This window comes from Podarcis filfolensis, assembly GCF_964270895.1.
Source record: "Podarcis filfolensis genome assembly, chromosome: 2".
NCBI classification, from domain to species: domain Eukaryota; kingdom Metazoa; phylum Chordata; class Lepidosauria; order Squamata; family Lacertidae; genus Podarcis; species Podarcis filfolensis.
The window spans coordinates 15,163,921-15,176,237 of record NC_139605.1 but is presented as its reverse complement, the minus strand read 5'-3'; the positions used below and the strand labels follow the sequence as shown (position 1 = coordinate 15,176,237).

Below are 12,317 nucleotides of genomic sequence, written 5' to 3'. Positions count from 1 at the left end.
AACAAATTAAGTACTTAACCCGAGGTACCACTGTATTCCATAAGTTTTTGTATCCATTCTTCTTTTGCTGGCATTTCTTATTCTTTCCATTTTGGGGCAAGTAACATTCTTGCCGCTGTAGTCGCATACATGAATACATTTCTATACAGATTTGGTAGTTCTGTTCCTATAATTGCCAAAAGGAAAGCTTCTGGGTTTTTTTTCCCACCAACGTACCACAGGAGTGAAGCCAGAGAGAAATCTGAGATCCAGACATGCCCTTCTCAATCATACATATCCCTTTGTCGTGAAAATACGACTTAGCACCTTTATTTGTTCAGGCCAGGTTGCATTCCATTCTGGAGATGGGTTTTTCACGTGGGGAATTGCGATTATGATAACACCTTCCTCACCCTACCTGCCCTCCTTATCTTGACTGGTAATATCTGGTCTGACATCTGGGAGGTGTATCTGGTGTATGTGGTGGCACATAATAATAATAATAATAATAATAATAATAATAATAATAATAATAATAAAAAAAACAACCTTTATTGTCACTACACCACCTGTGTGCAGTGAAATTAAACAAGCCCCCCTCCCCCCCACATACACTCAGTCTTTTTTGCACTCTGTGTGAAGGATAATGGCGGACTGAGGACTGCCCGCATCATGGTTCCTGTCCCCTCCCCTCCCCCTCCCTGAGAAGAGTAAAGCACCATTGAAATTAGGAAGATAAGTGATTATTTGAAGTTTCCCCATAGAATAGCACTGCGTGGACAGGCGGAGTCCCCCAGATCCCGAGCGCCCCCCCCCCCATCATTTGGAATAACGACTCAAGACAACGTGCTATGTGATTAAATTGGCCACAACTTTATTAAATTTCAAATGTGGGTAAACCTTGGCTCAGGCATTGGGCGTTATCCCTCCCAGTCCCTCGCAGGGGATCTGGGGAACATCAGTGTTGGGGGGGGATGGGCTGGCTCTGGAGAACATATGTTCAAGCAGAGATAGCCGCCCCCGTTACGACGACGCCGCAGGGGAGAGCAATGATGACCTTTCGGCGTACGGTCCACGCCTCCCTTCAGAAACCCCTTTAACGGGGAACCCTGGTATCGCCGCCGCAAAGAGGAAGATAGACTAAAGGATTCCGCCCAAGGCCTGATACCGCCAAAGTTGTGACGTTTTGCTACGGGAAAGGCGAAACCTGCCAATGCAGGGAAATTCCTTTCCGGCCCTTTAACAGCGACCTTAACGTAGCAGCGCTCGCATACCTGTGAAGAAAAGTTAACCTGCAAAACCTGTGAAGAAAAGTTAACCTGCAAAATAAGACATTAACTGAGGGTGGGTAGGGTGGGAGAAGCTCTGGAGCCAAGTGAGGATTCCCAGGTAAGATCCTCCCTCTATTGTGTGGGCAGGTAGTCCCTCCCCCACCTGGCCTGGTCTCCTTGGCAACGCTTCCCCCAGGCGGGATTGGACAACTGACTGAGGTAGGTGGAGACCTCCAGGTATCCCACCTGAGGGAAGACGAAGCCAAGCCTATGCTGATGGAGCCGCTCCAGATCCAGGGGCTGTGCACATCCACGCAAAGGGCGCCCCCCGTTTTATGCGGGGAGCGGTCATTGTGGCAATACTGGGTGATATTGTTAATTGTTAAGATTTCCCTTTAAGGCACCAGCTGAACCTCCCGGCAAAAGCATTCTACAAATGGGGAGCCACTGCCTTCCAATGTCTTCTAAAAGTCAGATAGTTATTTATTGCCTTGATATCTTATGGGAGGGCAGGCACCACTACTGAGAAGGCCTTCTGCCTGGTTCCCTGTAACATCACTTTGTGCAGGGAGGAAACTGCCAGAAGGCCCTTGGAGATGGACGTCCACCCCCTAAACGATGGGGGCAGAGACGCTCCTTCAAGTATACTGGGCCAAGGCTGTTTACGGCTTTAAAGGTCAGCACCAACACTTTGAATTGTGCTTGGAAACACACTGGGAGCCACTGTAGGTCTTTCAGGACTAGTGTTATATGGTGTCAGTGGCCACTCCCAGTCACCAGTCTAGCTGCCGCATTCTGGATTAATTGTAGTTTCTGGGTCACCTTCAAAGGTAGCGCATTGCAGTAGTCCAAGCGGGAGATATTACAGGGGTCAGCAAACTTTTTCAGCAGGGGGCCAGTCCACTGTCCCTTAGACCTTGTGGGGGGCCAGACTATATTTTGGGGGCAGGGGGGCAGGAAATGAACAGATTCCTATGCCCCACAAATAACCGATTTTTAATAAATTTTAAATAAAAGCACACATTCTAGTCATGTAAAAACACAGGGCAGGCCCCACAAATAACCCAGGCATTTTAAATAAAAGGACACATTCCAGTCCATTACAGAAGCAGGGCCAGACCAGCACTTCCACTGCCAAACCTGCAGATACAAAAGAGAAGATGAGCTGTATCACATCACACAGGGACATGTTTCCTGTGTCTCTCTCCCAACATTGCACAGAAAAATGCAAATCTGCACCAAACCCAAAATCTGGACCACCCAATGAAATCAAGTAAGGTTTTTCCTCCACCAATACCCACAGATTCAATAGCTAGGGTGGATAGCTTAATCACTCTCTTTGGTTGTGGAGGCTACAGGGGGCCAGCACATTATGCATACCTCATTGCGTGTGATCTGCATGAGTTAGAAGCCTGTGTTGTTTCTCATTTACCAACTGGTTTGCTGCAGATCCAGCGTTCGTCATTTCCACTGGTGCCGCTAGCAACACCCAGATGGTTTAAGTAAGCACCTGTTCCTCCTCCCCGGATTTCAAACCTAAAAAGCAACAGAATGTAGAAATAGTATCCCTAAGAACAAGTATAAGACCATGCAACTGAAAAGAGACCCCCCCCAATGTATGTACCTGAAAAGAGACACACACCCCCCAATGTATGTACAGGAAGCCCTGGAAGCTAATTTTCACCTGAAGAAAACTGCAGAAGGCAGCTTCATTTATATTAATTTAATACATTCACATTTTAGACTATGTGATCTTGGCTCAGGGCCTCAGCAAAAGGTATAAAAACCCCTGACCAGAAGAAGAGTGGAAATATCAACACACACTCAGGCTGGGTGACTCAATGGCACCCCTATGAAGGCTTCACCTGGGGCAAAATCCTGGCTAGCTGCCCCCTGCCCCCAGGCTCCAACCACTGTAGCTATGTCTCTGTCCTCCCTCCTGAATAAATTCAAAAGTGTGTGTGTGTGTGGAGAGAGAGAGAGAGAGAGAGAGAGAGAGAGAGAGAGAGAGAGAGAGAGAGTGTTTTTCAAAAGCAAAACATTCTGCATAGCCCGGACATTTAAATGGCTGGTTCTGCCAAATTTCTAGTTTCTGGACTTTTGACATTTATTTCTTGACACACAATGCGGGGGTGGGGGGGAGAGAGATCTCACCATTTATTGAAAATGGTGCCATCGATCCATTTCCAAGGTTCCTGGTCATCCATCCTTTGGAGACCAATCCAGTGGTCATGAGGACCTTTGTACCGACTCAAGAAACTCTTAATAAAGAAAAGAAGTGTGAATACATTTTCAACCCTCATCCAAGTGGAGAATCAACTCCATTTGGGGCTGCAGACTCTGCTCTGCATCTTTCCACTCACCATCTCTTCTTGGGAGTCAATCACGACCAAAGAGGCATTGAAAGAGGCACAGTAATTCTGGCTGTAAGTCCAGTTTCCTTCACTGTCCGAAAAATAGTAGCATTTTCTTTGGTAGCCAATCCAGCCGTCTGGACAGCATTCAGCTGAAGTGGAAGAAGGTAGGGCAGGTGGCAATACTGTGCTTCTCCCTAGAAAGGTATCAGAAAGTGAGGCAGATCACTATCCATAGCTTATAAACAGTCCTACCCAAAATAAAGGTCAGGCAATGTACTCCACTCATCAACATTATATCTGTGTGCTGCCTTTCCGTAAAAGGAATTATGCTCAAAGCAGCTTGCAACAAAAAATATGGGAACACATTTCAAGCATCATAAGGACAATCACATAAAAATACAGTATAACAACGTAATTGCAAATACACCACACACAAAAACTGTGTGCAGGAGGTCTCCGGTCAACCCCCATCATCTCCAGGGGGCCTGGATAAGGGTGGGGAAATGAGGGTAGGAGGGAGGGCAGACAGCCCTGTGCCATCTCTGTCCAAAAACTGAGGAGCTTGCAGGACATAGAGCAGCTTCTCTTGTGGCTCAACCATAGATAGTCGACCTCAATTGACTATCCATGAAATACAGAGCCGGGGTCTAGTTGACTCTCCCTGAGATATGCCTTTGATTAGAATTGTATCATACAATTTAAATCACTTGAAATTGTGTGCGTATTGTGTATGTACCGTATATTATGTGTGCATATTGGTCTATTATTACAGTACATGAAGTCTACCTTGCCTGAATGTGGGCCTCCATTTGCAACTGCTTCCAGGCTACCTCAACTGAACACCAATAAAGCTATTCTAGCTACTGAGGAGAGGAGATCTGTGAGAGCAGGTGGCCTGTTGATAACCTGGCAGAAGTTACAGCAAAATGGCTCTTCACTTACCTGATAAAGCAGTGCTTCTGATGATGATGGAAATGATCAGACTGACATTAACCACCAAGATCACAATTATTACAGTAAAAGCGAGTTTCTTTTTTTCATTATTGTGCAAACCTACAGGGGGAAATAAAGTGTTAATGTGTCCTTGGTTTCAACAAGATGCCAGACAAGTCCTTCTAGAAACTCCAAAGTATCTGGAGGGCTCCATGTCTACCAAGGCCTGGGTATTCCACCCACATTGAAGGTGTGAGTTCAAGGTTGCATCACACCAAGATGTCATACCACTCAACAGTCCTGATTTATGTGGGACATCCTAGAATTACAGAAGCCAATTCTGGCTTCTGATTGTATCCCAGAATGTCTCATTTTTTTGGTCCTGTGCTCTGGTGCAAGTCAGCTGGAGACCAAAAAAGAAACCTCCCGATTTTGGTCAACGGGATGTTAGAAGGGTAAGAGATGAACCAAATTCACCTGTGGCATCATGAAGCTTGGTGCCTCCCACCAGAAAATCAGCCAACTGGTAGGCCTCTGCACATGGCTGGTGAGTCACTAGTTATTTATTTTATTAAAAAGCATTTACTTGCCACCATCTCCTAAACTATCAAAGTGCTTCAGAATAATAGTTATACAATAAAACAAATATCACCAGTAGAAATAGTAAATATATATAAATATATCATGAATATAAAGGGATGCGGGTGGTGCTGTGGTCTAAACCACAGAGCCTAAGACTTGCCGATCAGAAGGTCAGCGGTTCGAATCCCCGCGACGGGGTGAGCTCCCGTTGTTCAGGCCCAGCTCCTGCCCACCTAGCAGTTCGAAAGCACGTCAAAGTGCAAGTAGATAAATAGGTACTGCTCTGGCAGGAAGGTAAACGGCATTTCCGTACGTTGCTCTGGTTCACCAGAAGCGGCTTAGTCATGCTGACCACATGACCCGGAAGCTGTCTGAGGACAAAAGCCGGCTCCCTTGGCCTATAGAGCGAGATGAGCACCGCAACCCGAGTTGTCCACAACTGGACTAATGGTCAGGGGTACCTTTATGTTTTTATCATTAATATAGCTGGAAGATCAACAACATTTTAAACAGCTGTATAGCCTCGTTGGCATAAGAAAAGGTCTTCAAGTCAAGCTTAGAAGTCAGAAGTGAAGATGTATCTCTGCTGGAAGAGCCTTTCACAGCTTCAACTGGTGGCGCTAAATGCCCAACTTCTAGCTGAGGTCACTTGGGCGTCTGAGACAAATAGTGGCAGCCTTCTTAAATCCACTGGCAGCAGTCTGCCAGAAGGGAATCTCTATCCTATTTCGAAGGAGAATGCGATATTTTGTTCATGCATCTCAAGCTAGTGCAGCAACCTCAAGCAAATACAGTAGAACCTCGACTTACCACCGCCCCTACTGGCGAACAATATGCGTCTGCACATGCGCAGAACGGTGCTGCTGCCGAATGCGCACACGCAGAATGGTGCTTCTACCAGCAACCCGGATCTACTCATGAACGGACCTCCGGAAGGGATTCCGTATGTGAGTAGAGGTTCCACTGTATCCTGAAACCATTTTAACCTTGATTGTAAAACAAACCATTAAGGGGATACTGTTTGAGCTCTTGCACATTTCTGTATAACATAGGGTTGGTTCCAACACATCACAGGTAGATCCATTAATGTGCAAAACAAAATGCATTAAAATGAATGGTTCAACCAAACAAGATTTCCCTGTGCTAGAAGAAGCTTTATTCATTCAATACAGGATAGTGAATTTTCAAGCTTGCCTCACCCAAATAAGTCAAACTAGAAGTTCGTAGTTAACGGACCAGGATTAGCAGATGTACTAAGGTTGCTATATTAATTATATATGGAGGATGGCATAACTGACAGTTAAAGAAAATCAGGTCCAAATGTAAGGACTAGGCAGCAAAGTGGTTCGTCAGCAATATGCAGCTCTGAGTGTCTGCTTTCAGCATATATATTTCAGTTAATGTCAACACATCTTTGGCCAGATTGGGTTCCTGAAAGAAAGAGGAACCTAAAAGATGTTTTGAATGATACGTTCTGAAAAGTGTTGCATAACGCAAAGTTATGAAGTCAGTCAAGCAGGGGTTCTCCTACTGCTTTTAATTGCCTGAATAAACTAGAGTCTCCATGAATTTGATTAGCTGGCCTACATCTTGCAGCTCTCATCCCAGCAGCAAATTGGTAACTTTTCTGACAGTAGGTGGAGACAAACTCATGCCTCTCTCATCAGACTCACTTACCATATAGAGAATGGCTCAGTTTCGGAGAGTCTCTTGCATCAATTTTCACCATGACATCAATGTCCCAAGATTCCTCTGTGGAGAGAAAATTACAGAGGAGAAATGAATTATCTCTTCTTGAAATCTATAAAAGGTCACTTTTGCTTCCATACTAGTATAGTCCCCACTCCCCAAAAAAGCCCTAATGGTGGTCTTACATATACTAATTTACAAAGCTGGAAAATTCACATATGAAATATTGCTTCTTTTTAGTCTAAATGATTACAGTAATGTTTCTACTTAATGAAACAAAGGCGTTGAGTAAATGTGAAAGGGAGGAGCCCTTGAGATAGTTGAAGATGGCTATCGTAATATATTTCCCCCCAGTCTCCTCCTACCCAGCTCCTCCTCCTCATGAAGCCTGTTTTCCAAGCCTTATGAGGAAAGTACCGTATTTTTCCCTCTATTACACGCAGATTTTTTCTCCTAAAAAGTAAGGGGAAATGTCTGTGCGTGTTATTGAGCGAATGTGTGGTCCCTGGAGCTGACAAACACGAGTGAAGGCAAAAATCAGGCAAATATCAAATCGTCCGGAGAAGGGAGGAAAGCTGCTGCTTTCCTGCATTCTGCCTCAGGGTCTTACTGCCCACCCGCTTCTGTTTCCTTACTGTGTTTGCTCAAACGGAACAAAGAGCAGAGAAAACCCCTCCCCTCCAGGCAAGCAGAGCGTCTAATTCCTCTCCGTGCGTCTGGGACTCGAAGGCAACATGCAGGTTGGGGGGGGGGAGAGAAAGAGAGAGAGCTGGCTGGCTTGTGGGGGGGGGGACTTTTGCCTGCCTTTCCTCCCTCCGGTAAAACCCCTCTCCTGCATTCTTAGCCAGCTGCTTCTCTGCACACCCCTCTCCTTGTCGCTTCTATGTTTTTCCTTCCCTCCCTACTTAAAACGTGGTTCCAATCACGGATCCACATGGATCCTCAGGATCTTTGCATTGAGTCACCCCAAATTCACCATCAGATCACATAGCAATGATCTGATGCAAAAACAGGGCTGCAATGGTGCAAAAACATGGTTACAAAGCACGGATCCACATGGATCCTCAGGATCTTTGCAATGGGTCACCCCAAATTCACCATCAGATCACATAGCATGTCCATGGCTACAGCCTGCACCAAAAAAATCATGCACCCACTGTTGCCTGGGGCTGCAATGGTACAAAAACGTGGTTACAAAGCATGGATCCACATGGATCCTCAGGATCTTTGCATTGGGTCACCCCAAATTCACCATCAGATCACATAGCATGTCCATGGCTACAGCCTACACCAAAAAAATCACGCACCCACTGTTGTCTGGGGCTGCAATGGTGCAAAAACGTGGTTACAAAGCATGGATCCACATGGATCCTCAGGATCTTTGCATTGGGTCACCCCAAATTCACCATCAGATCACATAGCATGTCCATGGCTACAGCCTGCACCAAAAAAAATCACGCACCCACTGTTGTCTGGGGCTGCAATGGTGCAAAAACGTGGTTACAAAGCATGGATCCACATGGATCCTCAGGATCTTTGCATTGGGCTACCCCAAACTCACCGTCAAATCACATGTCTGTGGCCGCAGCATGAAGCACAAAAATGATACATCCACTGTTTCATTCAGAATTTTTTTTTCTTGTTTTCCTCCTCTAAAAACTATGTGCGTGTTATGGTCTGGTGCGTGTTATAGAGCGAAAAATACGGTAGCTGTTTTACTACAAAGGAATTTCAGAAATAGACTGGAAAGAGAAGCTGCTGAATTGCAACTCATTACCAAACTTAAAACCATGGAGAGACCTGGTCTGAACAAAGACATTGGATTCTTATCTCATTATACATGACAAAGCCATTTTTCACCTTCTCACCCCTTGCTTTTTCCTGTAAGACCTATTGCAGTCGTTAAGAGTCGTCAACAGGCTCATCACAGCTATCTGCCAATCACCCATTCCCACCACCCTTCTGAGTAATACCCCTCCCCACCTTCTCACTATATAGAAGGATCTGGCAACTTCTGTTTCAGTGTATCTGAAGAAGTGTGCATGCACACGAAAACTCATACCAAGAACTTAGTTGGTCTTTAAGGTGCTACTGGAAGAAAAAATTTTTTTTGTTTTTGATTATGAGGAAATGTCGCTCTCCTCTTGACACGTTCCAGCTTGTCAATATCCTCCTTAAATTGTGGTGCCCAGAAATGGACACAGTACTCCAGGTGAGGTCTGACCCACTTTAATTAAGGTGTCCAGCACAAAAACCTCTGAACGGATCTGCCTAAAATTTGGCAGGCTTAATCCAGAGAGGCTCATATTTCTGCAAATTTCTTCCACTTTTCTCTGAAGCCTGAACAACAGTATAGCCATTTTTAGATTCCCTATTATATTGAATGAGGGGGTGAGAACTTTGGGTTGTGTTCCTAGCAGTGCCAAGAGAACGTTCTGTCAGCACAAGGATTTCTCCTTGCACAAGGGAACATTCTCCCCCTCTCCTCCCTCATGACCCCCAAAGGGATTCTAGGAGTTCCCCCAATCAAACAAAGCCAGCCTTATATTTAGTGCTTTTTTTTCTGGGGCCACGCGGGAGTACCCGTACCCCTAAACATTTTGTGAATCTAAATGTTCCTGGGAAAGAGGGGAAGGAAGCGGCGGTGGCGGCAGCAGCAGGAGGGGAGAGGCACGAAGGAAGCAGTCACCTGCGAGCTCCATGGTCATCTAATCCCAGCCCAGCATCCAGCAGGGAGAGGGACGGAGGATGGCATCTGCACAGCCGCAGGACCTGCCTGGCCTGCCCCTCCATGAGATCCTCCCTCCCCTTGCAGATGTGCCCTGCGCCCAGGGCCGGATTGAGGTTTGATGAGGCCCTAAGCTCCTGAAGCTAATGGGGCCCTTTATATGTCAAGCTGTCCTTTGTCAACAACAAATTGTCGCTGTTTTTTGTGTTGAATATATGCTATATGGCAATTTATGGACCTCATAGGTATTTAAAGCCATTTGCCCATGTTGCCATGCAACCAGTCCATGCAGAATGTAGGCACCCTATATATAGAAATGAGCAAACCAGTGATATTTTAGGGAGCAGGCTAGCAGGCAGAACCCTTTACTCACATCCTAGGAGCCTACACGACACAAAACACTGTTGTGCTGTGTGTAGGTTTTATTTTATTTGTTTTTTTATCTTGTTTTGGAAATGAACATCCAAGGTTTCTTTCTTTAAATTTTGTTGGGGGGGGCAAGAGAGTGGGCCCCTAAGCTAGAGCTTGTTTAGCTTATACATAAATCTGGCACTGCCTGCGCCCGTTCCCCAGCCTGATCTTTCATTGATTCCTGAGGTCCCGGGTTTCCTTGTGCTTCCAGACCCGAAACATTTCTCACTCCTTTCCTCCTTCCCTTTCTCGCCTGCTTTCATGGCTTTCCTCCAATCTATCTCTCTCTCTACCCCGCCCCAATGAATGTTAGGAAAATAAAATAAATTGTCCAGTAGCACATTAGAGGGCAACTAAGTATGTTTTGGGTATAAACCAGGGGTCAGCAAACTTTTTCAGCTGGGGGCCAGGCCACTGTTCCTCAGACCTTGTGGAGGGCCGGACTATATTTGTTTTTTTTTGGGGGGGGGACGCGAATTCCTATGCTCATTGCAGTGGGGGGGGCATGTAGTCCTCCTCCCATTTTAAATAAAAGGACACAGCATGCCAGGCAGGCCCCACAAAGATCCCACAGATGCAGTTTTTTATAAAGGACACAGCTTACCTGTGCGTTGCGGGCGGCAGGGGCTGGTGGCGGCGGAGGGACGACGAGCAGCGCTTGGCAGGGCTTGGCTCTGGAGAAGGGCTGCTTAAAATGGCGGCCCCTCAAGCGCTCACACTGATCCAACAAAGCCCAGCCCCCTTCCTCCTCTAGGCAGGGCGGGAAGAAGCCAGTAGGAGAAGGAGGAGGCACCGCCGTGGTGTGCGTAAGAGGGGGGGATGGCGCGGGGGGGGAATGGCACAGCCCGAACAATGAGAATCCCCACGCCCTTTCCAAAACTGTCCGCGGGCCGGATCCAGAAGGCAATTGGGCCTGATCCAGACCGCGGGCCTTAGTTTGCCGACCCATAGTACAGTATAAGCTTTCGTGTGCATGCAAAGGTAATACCCAGAACTTACTTAGTTGGTCTCTAAGGTGCTACTGGACATTTTATTTATTTATTCCGACTGCGTCAGACCAACACAGCTACCTACCTGAATCTAGGAAAAGAAAAGGCCGCCAGGTCATTTGGAGAGAAGCTTTAATGTCCTTCCTATTGCCTTAGATCCCTTGAGGGGAGGGGCGAAACTCCCTGCTTTGACTCTTGTTTGCTTCCCCCTCTCCTTCTCTTATTTCACTAAATTTTCTCTCTTTTCTTCCCGCCCCAACTGAAAGTATCTGTCCATGTCTGGTTGTTGGCCCCCTCTGTTTTACCATTTATTTTTGGGTGCAGGAAGGCTTTTAGAAGCACCTAAATTCCCCTTCTTTTCTGGATATTTTTTTAAAAAAATAATTTCTGTGGTCCTTAATAATCAGTTCATTCCTTTTTCTTCTTTTTTTTTTCTTTTTTGTCAGAACCACAAATTTTGGTGTGAGGATTTGCGTTTTCCCCTCTGGGTTTCCTTTTTTCAAAAAACAAAACAAAAAAAGGCACCTTTGGGAATAAGTCTTCTCTGTCCTGTCCAGTTACTGTATACATTTTTCCTGATTTCAACTATAAATTGGTGATTTTCTTGAGTCAAAATGAGAGAACCCCTAAATATTTTTTAAGAAAAAGAGCACTGCTTATATTATTTTAGAAATGTTTTTTCTTCAGTCCAAAATCCTCTCCCCCTTCCTCCTCTCCTCCTCCTTTCCCCAATCTCCCTCCCCATCCCACCCTCTCCCTTTCCTCCCCCTCCCAATATCCCCTCCAATACATCGTAGAATTCTTGTTTTTACCTTCTGGCAGAATCAATCTAGCAGCTAAATTCTGCAGTGCTGGAACAAGTATCTGATGCTGACCAAACCCACAAGAAGCAAAACAAGTTTTCAAAGTGATTGGTTCCTGCTATTTATATTCTTCCCCCCTCCTCCTCCTCCTCCTCCTCTTCCTCCCCCTCCCCCGCTTCCTCATTCTCACTTGCGAAGTCCTTGTCAGCCGTTTCTGGCTCCAGCCCCACCCAGCCTTTAATGTCACCCCCAGCCTGGATCTAGAGATGGTTTCAATTGCCCAGGGTCTTCTCCCCTGCTTCAGAGAACAGTGCAACCCTATTAGAGGCTGAAGGCATTCTTGGGCACAAAGTGCAAAAGAATTTTTAGCATGATTTAAAATCAACCCCACAAACAAAGGGCAGGACCTCCCAGTGGGGAATGTGGTCACCCTCAATGTGCAGAAAGAAAAACAGCTGCTGAAGTCCTGGTGCCAGTTGGCAACTTGGCGACTGCTGAGTTTTGAGACTAACAAATGACAACCTTACAGTACTTTAGAGAAAATGCTATGGGAACGAAGCAAAAAGAAAATGCCT

General features: G+C 46.0%; 2 protein-coding genes across 4 annotated transcripts in view; both read right to left on the bottom strand.

Annotated features, from left to right (window-relative positions):
• The window catches only part of LOC310757021 (C-type lectin domain family 2 member G-like), a 119,439-nt gene that overhangs the window by 10,695 nt on the left and 96,427 nt on the right, over window positions 1-12,317 (bottom strand). Inside the window, exons 7-9 of the mRNA XM_083602107.1 lie at window positions 3,614-3,803; window positions 3,405-3,511; window positions 2,683-2,786 (exon numbers count right to left, since the gene is read on the bottom strand). Of these exons, the coding sequence (XP_083458233.1) occupies window positions 2,683-2,786; window positions 3,405-3,511; window positions 3,614-3,803 (401 nt within the window). The remainder of the gene's footprint in view (window positions 1-2,682; window positions 2,787-3,404; window positions 3,512-3,613; window positions 3,804-12,317) is intronic.
• The window catches only part of LOC310757203 (C-type lectin domain family 2 member B-like), a 47,174-nt gene that overhangs the window by 34,327 nt on the left and 530 nt on the right, over window positions 1-12,317 (bottom strand). Inside the window, exon 1 of one of the 3 annotated variants that reach the window (XM_083602458.1) lies at window positions 11,752-11,851. The exons of 1 other annotated variant lie outside the window; for it this stretch is intronic. Coding sequence is in view for 1 of the 2 variants with exons in the window: in XM_083602463.1 (XP_083458589.1) it covers window positions 6,800-6,851 (52 nt within the window). In the remaining variant the exon portion in view is untranslated. Of the gene's footprint in view, window positions 1-6,799; window positions 6,867-11,751; window positions 11,852-12,317 lie in introns of those variants that run through there. One more of the 3 variants, XM_083602463.1, reaches the window with a different exon arrangement.